Below are 17,685 nucleotides of genomic sequence, written 5' to 3' on the forward strand. Positions count from 1 at the left end.
AAAGGCACAACATAGTTTCGAGCTTTTGCCTTTAAGTAGCTGAACATGTTATTACTCCCACCTCGTGAATGTGACAAACGAACAAGTTTTAATTTTCGGCAAGAACAACTTCATATAGAAGAGTGCCTTTGAATTGACGGCCTGCACATGCGCAGTTTGGCGCGATACGACCGTTATACCCGATAACGTGTTTCTGCGCATGAGCTTAGCAAGCCAACATCGCCTACAAGCGTGAATAGGTATTTATATTGGAGAAGCAGTTTCTACATATCTTTATACTAAACAATTTTTGGTTCAGCCATCCCTATGGTGAAAAAAAAGGGTTTTGGAATAAACACGAAAATGATGTCTGATGTTAACACAGGTTTCAAATCAAATTGTATTAGTCACATGCGCCGAATACAACAGGTAGACCTTAGAGTGAAATACTTATGAGCCCCAAACCAACAATGCAGTTAAAAAAAATACGAATAACAATAAGAAATAAAAGTAACAAGTAATTAGAGAGCAACAATAGCGAGACTATACACAGGGGGGCTATCGGTACAGAGTCAATGTGCAGGGGGCACCGGTTAGTTGTGGTATTATGTACATGTAGGTGAATATGCTTAGATGATAACAACAGAGAGTAGGGGGGGGGGGCAATGCAAATAGTCGGGGTAGCCATTTGATTAGGTGTTCAGGAGTCTTATGGCTTGGGGGTAAAAGCAGTTTAGAAGCCTCTTGGACCCAGACTTGGCGCTCCGGTACTGCTTGCCATGCGGTAGCAGAGAGAACAGTCTATAACTAGGGTGGCTGGAGTCTGACCATTTTTAGGGCCTTCCTCTGACACCGCCTGGTATATAGGTCCTGGATGGCAGGAGGCTTGGTCCTAGTGATGTACTGCGCCGTTCGCACTACCCTCTGTAGTGCCTTGCGGTCGGAGGCCAAGCAGTTGCCATACCAGGCAGTGATGCAACCGGTCAGGATGCTCTCAATGGTCCTGCTGAGGATCCATGCCAAATCTTTTCAGTCTCCTGAGGAGAAATAATTTGTTGTTGTTATCAGGGCACAAAGCGAGACGCAGGAGGCAGATGGTTGGAGTCTTAGATGTTTATAGATCCAAAAAGGGGTATTCAAGAGAATGGTCGTGGACTGGAAAAAGGTCAAAACCAGTTCAGAATCCGGGAGGTACAGAGTGGCAGGCAGGCTCGAGGTCAAGGCAGGCGGATACAGAGTCCAGAAACAGGCACGGGTCAGAACCGGGGGGGCTAGCAAAAAGAGAATACAAAAGGCAGGTGCACGGGAAAAGTGCACATTAATCAACGTTTCAGTAAAAGTGCTGGTTTAGGACAAGCAATACATAGCATACAGACAGAGAAACATAGGACAAGCAAGACGTAGCATACAGACATAGCAACATAGGACAAGCAAGACGTAGCAACATAGAACAAAAAGCAGCAAGACAAAATTCTGTCACAATTTACCCATGCTACATCATGGTCTTGATGCTCTCGAACACAGCCAATGTCGATGGTGTATGCAGATGGCAATTAAGACCCAGACACTTTGAATATTTTTTATATGTCATCAAATGAAAACATATATTGTACTGTAGCAGCTGCTACCATACTGTAAAATTCCATCAACCACTGTAAATAATGTAATAATGTTGTATCTACAGTGTAAGTACCATAATCAGGATTTGAATAGAGAACCACAGTATGTCATAATACTCATAAAACCTAGCGATCAAACACGGAAAAGGTTCCAATCGATTTTTAGAAACAATTCAAATAAGGTCTGTGTTTCGTGTAGGCTTACACTGACGTGACGTTTTGATAACTGTGTAAATCTCTCTCAGACAAGGTGACTATTATCAGAGAGGAAGAGAAGAGTTGTTTTTTTGTTTTGCCCACCCAGCAAGACGTTTTTGTATGGAGGTCAATGACAGAGTGTCAAATTTGCTCAATTAAAAAATGAATGGCTTATTTGCGATGTGAGGTTTATTTGATCTGATAGAAGTTTTGTAATGCTTAAGATGTTACGAGTCTACTGATAGTGTACATTGTGAGACAAAATACTTTATATCAGAGTTGTTTCGAGATGACTATGCATTTTCATGTCATGAGGCTAGTAGTATAGCATTTCTCTCCATTGAATACTGGCGGTTGACGTCAACAACCCGCATCAAAAAAACATTACACTAATGAGATGTATCCACCAATCCAAAGAAAGGATAGGCGGGAGCTGAGACAGCCCACTGTGGCGTTTCGTTGACAATGACTCCCATTGTTAGGGTGGAGAGACGTATATTTTGACAGTAAATCCATATCAATATAACGTAGATGGTGACACTAGGCGTTCTTGAGAGTATGTTTTTGTGTCTGTGGGTGAGGGGTGGGTAACCTACTTCATTACTACTTGACTTGTAGCTGCCCTAGCTTGCTGTATTATTTTGGTTGGTGGTGGAAAAAGTACCAAAATGTCATACTTGAGTAAAAGTAAATATACCTTAATAGAAAATGACTCAAGTAAAAGTGAAAGTCACCCAGTATTTGGTTTTAAATATACATAATTATCAAAAGTAAATGTAATTACTTAAATATACTTAGAAAAGTATAAATAGTTTCAAACTCCTTATATTAATTTAAAAAATGCATTAAACGGATAGCCAGGGGCAAACTTCAACACTCAAACATAATTTACAAATGAAGCATGTGTTTAGTGAGTCCTCCAGATCAGAGGAAGTAGGGATGACCAGGTATGTTCTCTTGATGAGCATTCAAAATGTAACAAGTCATTTTGGGTGTCAGGGAAAATAAATGGAGTAAAAAGTACATTATTTTATTTAGGAATGTTGTGAAGTAAAAGTAGTCAAAATGTTAAATAGTAAAGGAAAGTACAGATACCCTTTTCAAGTATTTTTACTTAAGTACTTTACACCACTGATTTTGGTCTGGCTTTTTGAGAGGTTTCAGAGATGGACTTATTATCATCCTCTCTTGAGTCAACAGTGTGCATACTTTACTACAGGAAGGAGTCGATCTGTTTGCTGTTACCCTCTGGAAAGCAGATCATTAGTATAGCTAGTAGGCAAGGTTATGTAATGTTATTTAGTCCTGTCTGCTATGGTGGGTTTTAAATGAATTGGTATTCACATGTTAGTTTTTTTTAGGTAGAATTACTGTCATGTTATTGATACCAAATTGCAAACCTTATTTGCACCTTTTCTATTCCAGAACCAATGGGTGTGCCTGAGTCTTATCACCTCTCAACTAGGTCAGCTGTTTCAACCTGGAATGCTGTGCTCCTGCTTTGGTCTGTTTCAGTCATTGCAGGAAGTCCTGTGAAGGGTTTTGTCCCAGCCCAGCTCTAACACCTGACTTAAATAATCAAAATAATGAATCACCGCGATAGGCTATGTTTTGTAATCAGGTATGAGCTCGGCTGGAACAAAAGCTTATACAGTCCTGCTATGTGTATCTGGATCTGTCCACCCATTTAAGTAATTATTCTGTACTATGGGAACAGTTGAACTTGTTAACTGATACCAATGCGGCCGCTGCTAAGAAGCACGGAGTAGCTATGGACCAGAAGACTGCAGCCAAGGCCACACTGGTCCACACCTGCCTTGTCTGTTGGGTGAGTAGTATTGGTTGGTACTGTATGTGCTTTTAGGTTACTCTCTATGTGTAGGCTATTGTACTGGCCTGTGTGGTACAGTCTTTCATATGTGTAGTAGTTTGTTGCATCATATTGCTTAGTTTATCATTTGTGTCAACTTTGAATTCAATCTAAGCCACAGATTGTTAACTTCCTCCATTTTGTACTTGACCTTTATAGAGTAAATACAAACCCGAAGACGTTCAAGCAGCACTCTGAGAGCAAGCATCCCAAGTCTCCAATGCTCCCAGTACTGGTTGATGTGCGGGCCTAAGTGACCACACACGCTGAAATGGACCTACATCTGGGGTAAGACTCTTCCATCATTCACACACAGTAGACATAGTATAAACCACGAGGTTGTCAACTAAATTATGTCCTCAATGCTTAAGTTGAATTTTGTGTGGCTCAATTGGTGGAAATCATGTGATCACTCATCATCTTTGTTATGACTGACCCTGAGAATCTAAATCGGTCAGAACAGGTTTGCAATGAATAACTTCAATCAGTCCCCCTCTCCCCAATAGAGGGGGAAGGAAAGAACCTAGTGGGGATTAACAACTCACATCCTGTTGTAAATCAAGGGAGAAGATCCAGGCCTGTGCTCTCAAAATTCACCAAAGGAATGTGCTTTGTCTCAACAGACTTGTTCCCGCTGAAACTCTTAACACTTTCAAAAGCGAATACTGGACAATATTTCTAACGTAGAATGTGGGGAATGGTCAGAGGAGATCTACAGAACACTAATGTCGTTTTGTATGCTATTTTGTGATGTCATTAAAAATGTTATAAAGGAAATACTGTAACTTGGAAAGTATACCCACTACATGGATGAAGTTTCCATACTATGGGTTGTGCATGTAATATGGAAAATTATGAACGTGTTTTTGTTAAGAGAGGGATGTGATTTGATAAGTTATAATAGAGAATTGTTTCCATAACTTTGCACACCGCCCCGGAGTGACGTCATGAAGCATGCCAGCCTGCCAGAACCGCCAGTTTTGTTCAAAAGTTATAAATGATGGGTTATGAATTAACACATGGGACTAGAAAAGTGTGAAGCTGCAGCTGCGTGTTTAAAATGGTTTGAACTTTGAATCTCAAGTCGAGGTGGAGACGATAAACTCACCTCCCAGAAAATCACTGGTACGGCTGATTGGCTGTCCTAAGTAAAGTATCTTCAAAAGAGAATTTAAGTAGGACCAACCTGTTACTCTGCTCAAACCATCGTATATAAGTTATCGTGATTTGACTTTAACATGAATCTGAAGACTGTTATTTATCTAATTAACTAACTATGTTTAATTGTTACCCGATTGAATGAATCATGTAAAACATAACTCATTGGGATCTGGGGCACCACGAGAGCGGTTCTTTAAAACTCTAACATAGTTAGTTCATTAGATAAATAACAGTCTTCAGATTCATGTTCAAGTCAAATCACGATAACTTTAATGTTATGATTCACAGACACTCGATGTTCACAATTTGAATGACATTGAGGGACACGCTAAGACCCCGAGTATGACTGGACATGGGCCGGATATTTGTGACAATGACTTAGAAGGGTTGCAGAAACACACCAGTACCATGACGAGCAAGTTAAATGTTTATTCCATAGCTACCCCTTATTCCACACTGCCTTTTTATGCACCGTGGTCCTTCAACTTTGAACATTTCGGAACTCTCCATCTTATCTCTATAAACCCACCCTACCTTCACCCATATTCCCTATGCTGCTACCTTAACTTATTCTTCTCCTGATTTGATCAAATCTAGACTAAGTCACATGTTTAAAAGTGGCCAGCAGAGATAGGTGGGATGGGCTGAGGGTTGGGATGTGGAATTGGAAACAAGTGGGAGTGGAGTTGCTGGGCGTGGGATAGAATGGGGGTCAAAGATAAAAGTATAAAAAGTCAAAATAAAACAACATCAAGTAAGTTTGAATGACACTGAGGGGCAGGGTTTTTACAGCTAATGCCGGGTTGCCTGAAGCTGATGCCGTGCAGGTGTTTGTACACATGCATATACACACTCTCATTCAAATGCACACACGTGCACATACACAGACACACATACATGTAAATAGGGCCATACATGCACTCAAACATATTCAGTTGGCCTTGCTTGTTATGATTTTTTGTTGTCTTTTGTTTTCTGCATTGTTGTTTTCTGTTTTTCCTTTGTCTTTCTCTTATTTCTCTTTTGTTCTTTTTCCTGGTTATTGGGAAAGGGGTGGTGGAATTATTATTATTTTAAAATCTTATTTTCTCGGGGACGGGGAGTCTCAGATGGTTGAGGGGCAGCTCTTGGGTAACTGTGGGGAGGGGGATCTTGGACGGCGGTTGGAAACTTGGGCCGGTGGCTGATGGATCGTTGGTTCGGGTCCCCGTTTTTGACTTTGTGGAACACCTGTCGACGTGCCCTTGAGCTGGCCGTTGACCCTGGTTGCTTCTGTGTGTCGCTCTGGATGGGAGTCTTTTAGATGTGATGTTGTTGTTGAGCAGCTTCCCTGCAAGTATATTATATGTTTTAAATATTCAATAAAAAAATCATAATAATAAAAAAAAAGGTTTAAAAGTGTTGTGGTGTACTGTTTTTGTTACCTTATTTCACCTGTGTAATTCTGTCCTGCTAATTCTGGGGTTCAGACCTAATGCAATGGTAAATATTCTGCTCACAATTGACAGCAGCAACATTACATTGACAAGAATGCTGTTGATATAGCTGTTTAGGCATGGCTTTCTTGTTTTGTGTCACGATGTTCGATAATAATGGTCGAGCCAAGACCCAGCGCGATATGAGTTCCACATAATTTAATAAAGAAGTGAAACTTTAGCAAAGACAAAACAATAAAGAATAAACAAACTGTGACGACAATGCAGTGCCAACAGGCAACTAAACATAAACAATATCCCATAACCCACAGGTGGAAAAAATGCTACTTAAGTATGATCCCCAATTAGAGACAACGATAGCCAGCTGCCTCTAATTGGGAATCATACCAAAACCCCAACATAGAAAAAACAACCTAGAACCCCACATATAAAATATAAACTAGACTAACCCCCCTAGTTACGCCCTGACCTACTCTACCATAGAAAATATAGGCTTTCTATGGTCAGGACTTGATATTTTGTTTCTCATTCTGCCGGAGTTGACCTAGTATTTTATATTAAACCTACCTTACGCATCCAGTTGTTTCTCACCCAACAAAAATCACAATACACAATACGTTTTACATTGTGTTATTTTTGCTGGTCTAATTTCTAAAATGGAAAAGCAGAGGAATCTGTGCGCTCTCTGATAGTAATACTCATTCATATGGTGATCTTTGATGTCCCAGGTTTGTGGCATTGATTAATAAATTGTTTAATGTTTACTTTAAGTAAGATGTTTATGTTATGTATAAAAGGCTTATGTATGCATTGTTCATTTCTTTAAAACAATGTAACTGCTGGAATTCAGTTGTTTGAAGTGATTGATCGGTGACTAGGTGCATTCTTGTCAAACAAATATGCTTATTCATTCATAATTATGTATACATTCTGCAATTAATTAATCTCGCTTTGAATTGCAAGAATTTTCAGAACATGTCCACAAGTTAGTTCTGAATTGAAATAGATTTCTCCTCGTTCATATAGTTGGCAGAAATGTTAAGGGATTAAATATAGACCTCCACTGGCTGAAGGAGAAGACGATCTTGTAAAATAAGGGTATGTTGCTAGTATTCATTTACGTAGCTGGCTAGCTAGCTTCTTTGCAAAAGTATTGCTGAGTATTCATGGCACATTGTAAATATCTGACTGCTACTAGAATAGTATTATGTACACGACACAAGACCAGATGCATAAATAAGACAACAAATATTAGTTATATAAAATATGGAACAGTAAATGAAAATGTTCAATATATATTTTGTTTTGGATCAAGGTTGCTAGTAGCTAGCTAGCTGACAGCAAAGGTGTCTGCAAGAAATTAAGTGCAGGAGCTTGTAGTCTTGCATGGCTACTTAGATGCTAATTAGCATTTTCAAATCAGAGAGTAAATAGAGCCAAATATATTGTTAAAGGTCACCTTGTCTGACAGAGTTTACATGGTTATCAAAACGTCACGCCAGGGAAAGTCTACATGAGACACAGACCTTGTCTGACAGAGTTTACATGGTTATCAAAACGTCACGCCAGGGAAAGTCTACATGAGACACAGACCTTGTCTGACAGAGTTTACATGGTTATCAAAACGTCACGCCAGGGAAAGTCTACATGAGACACAGACCTTGTCTGACAGAGTTTACATGGTTATCAAAACGTCACGCCAGGGAAAGTCTACATGAGACACAGACCTTGTCTGAAGTGGTTCTAAAATGCCCTATGGGAAAAATGAATGGTGAAAAAAACAGTTTGTGAAATATTTCCCTGTTTGACCGCTAGTTTTTATGATGCATTCGCTGTGGGGCTCTATTTCAGTGGTTCCCAACCAGGAGACTTGGACCCCTGGGGGTACTTGGCCTTTCCACAGGGGGTACTTGAGAAGACTCGTGAGACCATAGGCCTACTGGTAAAATGCACATGTGGGGGTACTTCAGGGGTACTCCTGGCAGAGCAAAATTCATTTGGTGGTACAGTATCGGAAAAGGTTGGGAACCACTGCTCTATTGCTTGGGTGGGCTGGGCACCTCCATAACTGTCAAATATAATGACATTGTTGGGCCCCTTCTAGAAAGAGAAAAGTTTATGTAAAAAAAAAAATGTCTCATTGCATTTAGATTCAGTATCCCAGTCTGAAAACATTGTATGCATTACAATTTTGAAAAGCCACCTTATTCCCCTATAATCCACTTTGTTTTATTTTGAGTGAACTATCCCTTACATTCAATAACAAGCAATGGAGTATTTCTCATGAAAATGTTTAGTATGACAGGAAAATAGTATTCTTTACAAATAACGAAAACACTCAAATCACATTTTCACAAGAATTTATACTGAAATTAAATGTCCCACAGTGGTAGGAGTTACTTACTTCCCATGGATTTTAACATTCAACCAAGAATAATTGTATCATCTCTATCAGGTGTCAGGAGTTTATTTCATGGACTTGATAAAAACCCACAGTGCTAAGTCTGGAGACTTATGGTCAGCCACGGCCCAAGCCTTCTATGTATAGATTGAGGGCTGAAGGCCATGGATTTGCAATCCAATAATTTATATGAAACTGTTGATAAAATGCAACCAGGTCAAGTGGTCATCCTATATGGTGAAAAATATTTTGGCCAATTATTTGAGAGTATGGGATTCAAAAGATGCAAAACACTGCAAACAGAAAACACAATATCTACAACCATATTTTACTATGGAGCAGCGTATATTCCAGCATGTGCATCACTTTTGCAGCACAAAAATAAGCGCTTGAGAGCATGACCCACCTGACCATAAGAAACATTCTCTGAAATACAATACAAGTGTATTTACACCAAGGTCTCGAACTACCTTTCAACCTCGTTCACTATTCACTTTCAATGCTCTATGAAAATGGAACAAGCAAGATACAGTATATCAAAAAGGATAGGCATGACAAACAGTTTTCTAATCTTATTTGCAAAGCAAAGTACAAACGTAAAAAAAATGATGAAAAAAACTTCAGCCCATATTCAATCAAATCCAGTGACTGGAATAAGTTTTGCCTCATACTTCCTGTGCTGCTTGGATAAATGTATTTAACAAAACAGCGCTAACAGTGTGAAACAAAAGAAACTCAACCGAACATGAATTAAGATGTGCTCCACTTCATCCTTTAGGATTAACAAACTGATTTGATTGAATAGGGGCCATAATTATTTATATCTGTGCAATTTATACAAATAGCATAATATATGAGACACTTGCCTGACAGAAAATAAATAGTGTATATTTCAGAGCGATAGGCACTTTCTGTGAGCACGACTTTATGTACAGTGTAACGCATTAAACGGCTTAAGATTCCTTTTCAAAGCTGAGAAAGTAATATTGTATTTTTTTTTAAACAACTTAAAACTGTATTAAAACAATAACTTCAACATTCTTTTTAAATGTATTCCATTTGTAATAACTTGATTAACAGAAATGAATATTTTATAATAATCTATCTACAAATAACTGCCAAAATGAAGTAAACACCAACATAAAGTGTCTTAATAGGGCGTTGTGCCACCACGAGCCAGAACTGCTTCAATGCACCTTGGCACAGATTCCACAAGTGTCTGGAACTCTATCGGAGGGCGGCGACTCCATTCTGCCACAAGAAATTGCATCATTTGGTGTTGTCATACAGTACTATGGTAGCCATAATAATGGCCTGCCCCAGCATTTTTATACATGACCCTAAGCATGATGGGATGTTAATTGCTTAATTAACTCAGGAACCACACCTGTATGGAAGCACCTGCTTTCAATATACTTTGTATCCCTCATTTACTCAAGTGTTTCTATTATTTTGGCAGTTATTCGTATGTCCAATTTGAAGCCTTCAATAAAGCTAGTGCATGGGTTACATGCATGCCCATCCAATCAACTAGTTATCTCAGTGCAGCCTTTTTTTCAGTGCAAACTTTCTTCAGTGGAGGGGCTCCTGATCCCTCTTCTTCCTGTTAGAAATATTGGTATTTAAATACATTGACTATGGTGATTTCTTTCATGTTATTATTAAGAGCTGAAGCAATTATCAATAACATTTTTTTGCAGAAAAAAGAAGAAGGTAATATCCTTTATTAATATAGAAAACCACTTACCTCTGTGCATGGAGTTTTTACTCGGACACCAAGGGGCAAAACCAGGTCCTCTTTGATCAATGTTGGAGGCTCATCAGCAACTTCATGTGCTGGCTGGGATGGTTCTGCATATAGAGTGATAGACTGAGTGAAACACTTAAAAGGCATTGAGATATTAACCGTAATATAGCCAATAGAGTATACCTCATGTTACATGAGTGACATAATAGCTAGGGCCCAGAGTTTTTCCTTGTCAGGTTACAGGGTCTGGAAAAGCTCCTTGCCCTACATGGGTGCAGTGTGATGGTGTAGTATGCTAGGCCAACTGTACCGTCCACACTCTCCTGGCCCAGCATGGGTGGTTGAGCGTCTTCGGTCGTGCGGAGGGTTGTGGTGTGGGGAAGAGGACTGACTGCCTCACTGGCATGCTGGGAGCTGGAGCTGCTGCTGTCCATTTTGGGCTGGTAGATATCAGACAGGAAACTCTGGTTGCTGCATTCATCTGTGTTGAAGAGAACAGGAGCAGTCTTGAATGGTTTCAGATCAATATAATTTTCAATTCAGGAGGTAAATTGAATTTCCATTTAAAAAGTATGTCAAATTGTTTTAATCTGCATTGAGTGAATTTCCACGGAATCGCCCCAAACCCTGTTTTACAGAGTATTGCAGTGCTCTAAAACCTGCTCGAAATACAGTGCTGCTTGTGCTGCTCATAGTCAGTCAGTGCCTCACCTTGGAAATCCAAGGTAGAGCTGGAGTTTTCCAACACCACATCTTTTAGACCTCGAACCTCTCCAGTTATGGATTTGCTCCGGTATATCTGAAAGAGAGGAGAGAGAGTAAAATAGAGCCAGCGTAGTTTCATACACAAACTCATTAAATTCATGAACCATATAATGGCCAGACGCAGCATTATAAGATAACATACCTGTTTAGTGTCTGTCACAGGCACCCACTTGAATATTCGTAGGGATGTGTCTCCCACTGTTACCCACTTCTTCTCCCTGAAAATGAAATGTAACAGAACAGAGAATAGATTTACTACATTCAGTAATAAAAAGCATGAACCTAATATTCTGCAGGCGTTGGCTCATTTACTGGTGGCTATGCATAGGGCTAGGGTATGTAAATAGCCTGTGTGTGATATTATTTTATTTATATGCGCAAGTGCATTTTCTGCCAAATATTCCTGAAAGTCGCCGAGCGAAACTGCTCAGATGGACGATGGATATGTTCAATGTGGGTCACAGTTATATCAGAATGCGTAATATTGAAACAACATATGGACAAGTGTAGCCATTTTGACAGATTGGGAAAAATTCCGTTAGTCCCGCCTATAGCATTACCGGGCTTCGGCAGTCCAGTCTCTCTATTGGCTGTTGTTTCAATCACTCACCAACCCTTCTAACATTTTACGAGTGAAGTTTGATGTGTGGCGTTGCAGATGTTTACATTTCATTTACATAATCCCCGCGGTTTTACTTACCATTTACGCACTTTTTCAATTGCTGCCAGCACCTTTTTAATATCATCTTTAGCACGACTCCGTGTCTCCGCGCGACCTGACCGTCCGGACATCTTTAGTTGTTACTTTTTGGAGATGTATTTTCTTGCAACTCCAAACTTGCAGTGTGCCTACTCTTCCAATATACTAATATTCTCGCGAGGTTTTAACACTCATTCTCTTTTCCTAGTGGTTGGTCTGTCTGTTTTCTCCATCCTCCCCATCATCTTTGAACCGACGTCATCACATTACCATTGACAGTAAAATAATAGGTTGTTATGATGGGAATGATGAATATCTGGATAATTTAACCGCATACATGACATAAACAACGATTTACATGGTTCATTATATCAAATTGGATATGAGATGATAATCCTTGGGTATGAGAGGAAGTGAGGGGGATGAAGAAACTACAATAGAGAGGGAGTGATACAATTATATACAGTATGTGTTATTATGGGCCTATCTTTTTACTCTTGCAGAGGGTTGCACTGACCAATAAACACTGATATGGCATGCATTTGTAAGCTTGGTTCTATTGAGCAAACCAGTGCTTGACGTGGACTGAAATTGGTGCCAGCACTCATTTTGTGTGTCTGTACTGTTTATATTTAGGTGCAGCAACTCTGCAATAGTTTTAAACCAATATTTTATCGGAGGTGCAGGAACTGAAGCAGTAAAACATTTTAGGTACTGGTACTCAGTTCCGGTGAGCTCCTGCCCAAGTCAAGCACTGGAGCAAACAAATATTGGTTGGCAGGGTGAGATATTTTGTGTAACCTTTATGTATTCTGATCGTATAGCTGTGGCTAACTACCTTAATTAGTGGCTCAGTGGTCCAAGGCACTGCATCTCAGTGCTAGAGGCGTCACTAAAGACACCCTGGTTCAAATCCAGGCTGTATCACAACCGGCCGTGATTGGGAGTCCCATAGGGTGGCGCACAATTGGCCTAGCATCGTCCGGGTTTGGCCGGTGTAGGCCATCATTGTAAATAAGAAAAAGTATTTAGTCAGCCACCAATTGTGCAAGTTCTCCCACTTAAAAAGATGAGAGAGGCCTGTAATTTTCATCATAGGTACACTTCAAATATGACAGACAAAATGAGAAAAGAAAATCACATTGTAGGATTTTTAATGAATTTATTTGCAAATTATGGTGGAAAATAAGTATTTGGTCAATAACAAAAGTTTATCTCAATACTTTGTTATATACCCTTTGTTGGCAATGATAGAGGTCAAACGTTTTCTGTAAGTCTTCACAAGGTTTTCACACACTGTTGCTGGTATTTTGGCCCATTCCTCCATGCAGATCTCCTCTAGAGCAGTGATGTTTTGGGGCTGTTTGCTGGGCAACACAGACTTTCAACTCCCTCCAAAGATTTTCTATGGGGTTGAGATCTGGAGACTGGCTAGGCCACTCCAGGACCTTGAATGCTTCTTACGAAGCCACTCCTTCGTTGCCTGGGCGGTGTGTTTGGGATCATTGTCATGCTGAAAGACCCAGCCACGTTTCATCTTCAATGCCCTTGCTGATGGAAGGAGGTTTTCACTCAAAATCTCACAATACATGGCCCCATTCATTCTTTCCTAAGTTTACACGGATCAGTCGTCCTGGTCCCTTTGCAGAAAAACAGCCCCAAAGCATGATGTTTCCACCCCCATGCTTCACAGTAGGTATGGTGTTCTTTGGATGCAACTCAGCATTCTTTGTCCTCCAAACACGACGAGTTGAGTTTTTACCAAAAAGTTATATTTTGGTTTCATCTGACCATATGACATTCTCCCAATCTTCCTCTGGATCATCCAAATGCTCTCTAGCAAACTTCAGATGGGCCTGGACATGTACTGGCTTAAGCAGGGGGACACGTCTGGCACTGCAGGATTTGAGTCCCTGGCGGCGTAGTGTGTTACTGATGGTAGGCTTTGTTATTTTGGTCCCAGCTCTCTATAGGTCATTCACTAGGTCCCCCCGTGTGGTTCTGGGATTTTTGCTCACCGTTCTTGTGATCATTTTGACCCCATGGGGTGAGATCTTGCGTGGAGCCCCAGATCGAGGGAGATTATCAGTGGTCTTGTATGTCTTCCATTTCCTAATAATTGCTCCCACAGTTGATTTATTCAAACCAAGCTGCTTACCTATTGCAGATTCAGTCTTCCCAGCCTGGTGCAGGTCTACAATATTGTTTCTGGTGTCCTTTGACAGCTCTTTGGTCTTGGCCATAGTGGAGTTTGGAGTGTGACTGTTTGAGGTTGTGGACAGGTGCCTTTTATACTGATAACAAGTTCAAACAGGGGCCATTAATACAGGTAACGAGTGGAGGACAGAGGAGCCTCTTAAAGAAGAAGTTACAGGTCTGTGAGAGCCAGAAATCTTGCTTGTTTGTAGGTGACCAAATACTTATTTTCCACCATAATTTGGAAATAAATTAATTAAAAATCCTACAATGTGATTTTCTGGATTATTTTTCTCTAATTGTGTCTGTCATAGTTTAAGTATACCTATGATGAAAATTACAGGCCTCTCTCATCTTTTTAAGTGGGAGAACTTGCACAATTGGTGGCTGACTAAATACTTTTTTGCCCCACTGTATACCTAGGAATAAAGGAACAGATAGTAAACAGTAGCAGCAGTGTATGTGATGAGTCCAAAAAAATTGTGCAAAAGGGTCAATGCTGATAGTTCGGGTAGCTATTTGGTTAACTATTTATCTAACTATTTAGAAGTCTTATGGCTTGGGGATAGAAGCTGTTTAGGGTCCTGTTGGTTCCAGACTTGGTGCATCGGTACCGCTTGCCATGTGGTAGCAGAGAGAACACTATGACTTGGGTGGCTGGAGTCTTTGGCCATTTTTAGGGCCTTCCTCTGACACTGCCTGGTATAGAGGTCCTGAATGGCAGGGAGCTTGCCCCCAGTGATGTATTGGGCCGTACGCAGAACCCACTGTTGCGCCTTGCAGCCGGATGCCAAGCAGTTGCCATACCAAGCAGTGATGCAGCCTGTCAAGATGCTCTCAGTGGTGCAGCTGTAGAACTTTTTGAAGATCTGAGGGCCCATGCCAAATCTTTTCGGCCTCCTGAGGGGGAGGAGGCATTGTCATGTGTTGGTGTGTTTGGACCATGATAGATCCTTAGTGATGTGGACGCCGGTGAACTTGAAGCTCTCAACCCGCTCCACTACAGCCCTGTCAATGTGAATGGGAGTGTGCTCGGCCCTCCGTTTCCTGTAGTCAACGATCAGCACCTTTGTCCTGCTGATTTTGAGGGAGAGGTTGTTGTCCTGGCACCACACTGACTTCATCCCTATACACTTTCTCATCATTGTCAATGATCAGGCCTACCACCATCATGTTTTCTGCAAACTTAATGATGGTGTTGGAGTTGTGCAGAATGGCACTAGCGTGGCAGATGTGTTGTTGCCTACCCTCACCACCTGTGGGCGGCCCATCAGGAAGTCCAGGATCCAGTTGCAGAGGGAGGTGTTCAGGCCCAGGCTCATTAGCTTAGAGATGAGCTTTTAGGGTACTATGGTGTTGTACACTGAGCTGTAGTCAATGAACAGCATTCTCACATAAGTGTTCCTTTTGTCCAGGTGGGAAAGGGCAGTGTGGAGTGCAATAGAGATTGCATCATCTGTGGATCTGTTTGGGCGGTATGCAAATTGGGTCGGTCTAGGGTTTCTGGGATAATGGTGTTGATGTGAGCCATGACCTACCTTTCAAAGCACTTCATGGCTACGGACGTGAGTGCTACGGGTCTGTAGTCATTTAGGCAGGTTGCCTTTGTGTTCTTGGCACAGGGTCTATGGTGGTCTGCATGAAGCATGTTGGTATTACAGACTCAATCAGGGACATATTGAAAATGTCAGTGAAGACACCTGCCAGTTGGTCAGGCCATGCCCGGAGCACACATCCTGGTAATCGGTCTGGCCCCGCAGCCTTGTGTATGTTGACCTGTTTAAAGGTCTTACTCACGTCGGCTACAGAGAGCGTATTAACACAGTCGTCACGAACAGCTGATGCTCTCATGCATGCCTCAGTGTTGCTTGCCTCAAGTGAGCATAGAAGTGATTTAGCTCGTCTGCTTCCCTTTGTAGTCTGTAATAGTTTGCAAGCCCTGCCACATACGACGAGCGTCAGAGCCGGTGTAGTATGATTTAATCTTAGCCCTGTATTGACGCTTTGCCTGTTTGATGATTCGTCGCAGGGCATAGCGGGATTTCTTGTAAGCTTCCGGGTTAGAGTCCCGCACTTTGAAAGCTTCAGCTCTACCCTTTAGCTCAGTGTGAATGTTGCCTGTAATCCATGGCTTCTGGTTGGGGTATGTACGTACAGTCACTGTGGGGACGACGTCCTCAATGCACTTATTGATAAAGCCAGCGATTGATTTGGGGCGGCAGGGTAGCCTAGTGGTTAGAGCGTTGGACTAGTAACCGGAAGGTTGCAAGTTCAAACCCCCAAGCTGACAAGGTAATAATCTGTCGTTCTGCCCTTGAACAGGCAGTTAACCCACTGTTCCTAGGCTGTCATTGAAAATAAGAATTGGTTCTTAAACTGACTTGCCTAGTTAAATAAAGGTAAAATAAAAATAAAAATTCCTCAATGTCATTGGAAGAATCCCGGAACATGTTTCATCAAAATCACGGAACCATGTTTCATCAAAATGTACAAGTGTGTCATCCGCATAGCAGTGGAAGTTAACATTATGTTTCCGAATGACATCACCAAGAGGTCAAATATATAGTGAAAACAATAGTGGTCCTAAAACAGAACCTTGAGGAACACCGAAATGTACAGTTGATTTGTCAGAGGACAAACTGATATCTTTCCGACAGATAAGATGTTAACCAGGCCAGAACTTGTCCGTGTAGACCAATTTGGGTTTCCAATCACTCCAAAAGAATGTGGTGATCGATGGTATCAAAAGCAGCACTAAGGTCTAGGAGCACGAGGACAGATGCAGAGCCTCGGTCTGACGCCATTAAAAGGTAATTAACCACCTTCACAAGTGCAGTCTCAGTGCTATGATGGGGTCTAAAACCAGACTGAAGCGTTTCGTATACATTGTTTGTTTTCAGGAAGGCAGTGAGTTGCTGTGCAACAGCTTTTTCTAACATTTTTGAAAGGAATGGGAGATTCGATATAGGCCGATAGTTTTTTATATTTTCTGGGTCAAGGTTTGGCTTTTTCAAGAGAGGCTTTATTGCTGCCACTTTTAGTGAGTTTGGTACACATCCTGTGGATAGAGAGCCGTTTATTATGTTCAACATAGGAGGGCCAAGCACAGGAAGCAGCTTTTTCAGTAGTTTAGTTGGAATAGGGTCCAGTATGTAGCTTGAAGGTTTAGAGGCCATGATTATTTTCATCATTGTGTCAAGAGATATAGTACTAAAACACTTGAGTGTCTCCCTTGATCCTAGGTCCTGGCAGAGTTGTGCAGACTCAGGACAACTGAGCTTTGGAGGAATACGCAGATTTAAAGAGGAGTTCATAATTTGCTTTCTAATGATCATGATCTTTTCCTCAAAGAAGTTCATGAATTTATCACTGCTGAAGTGAAAGCCATCCTCTCTTAGGGAATGCTGTTTTTTACTTAGCTTTGCGACAGCATCAACAAGACATTTTGGATTGTTCTTATTTTCCTCAATTAAGTTGGAAAATAGGATGATCGAGCAGCAGTGAGGGCTCTTCGGCACGGTACTGTCTTTCCAAGCTAGTCGGAAGACTTCCAGTTTGGTGTGGCGCCATTTCCATTCCAATTTTCTGGAAGCTTGCTTCAGAGCTCGGGTAT

The 17,685-nt window shown here is 41.1% G+C and overlaps 1 protein-coding gene and 1 long non-coding RNA gene across 5 annotated transcripts; one reads left to right on the forward strand and one right to left on the reverse strand.

Moving 5' to 3' along the window:
* Positions 1-91: 91 nt before the first annotated feature.
* Positions 92-6,228, forward strand: LOC115136922 (uncharacterized). Of its 4 annotated transcripts, none has more exons than XR_010465075.1 (3): positions 92-3,624; positions 3,826-3,954; positions 4,230-6,228. It is a non-coding gene; the product is annotated as an uncharacterized LOC115136922 (long non-coding RNA). The 4 variants fall into 4 exon arrangements; XR_010465076.1 differs by having other exon boundaries at positions 4,290-6,228; XR_003864729.2 differs by having other exon boundaries at positions 92-239; positions 3,222-3,624; positions 3,826-6,228.
* Positions 6,229-8,538: 2,310 nt separating this feature from the next.
* Positions 8,539-12,047, reverse strand: LOC115136917 (B-cell CLL/lymphoma 7 protein family member B-B-like). Its single transcript, XM_029672829.2, has 6 exons — positions 11,877-12,047; positions 11,319-11,394; positions 11,123-11,210; positions 10,722-10,892; positions 10,412-10,515; positions 8,539-10,267 (listed from the first exon to the last, which is right to left on the reverse strand). The coding sequence occupies exons 1-6, from the start codon at positions 11,966-11,968 to the stop codon at positions 10,199-10,201; spliced, it is 600 nt and encodes a 199-aa protein (XP_029528689.1). The 5' UTR covers positions 11,969-12,047; the 3' UTR covers positions 8,539-10,198.
* Between the last annotated feature and the right edge of the window lie 5,638 nt (positions 12,048-17,685).

This window comes from Oncorhynchus nerka, linkage group LG11 (genome assembly GCF_034236695.1).
Source record: "Oncorhynchus nerka isolate Pitt River linkage group LG11, Oner_Uvic_2.0, whole genome shotgun sequence".
Classification (NCBI taxonomy): domain Eukaryota; kingdom Metazoa; phylum Chordata; class Actinopteri; order Salmoniformes; family Salmonidae; genus Oncorhynchus; species Oncorhynchus nerka.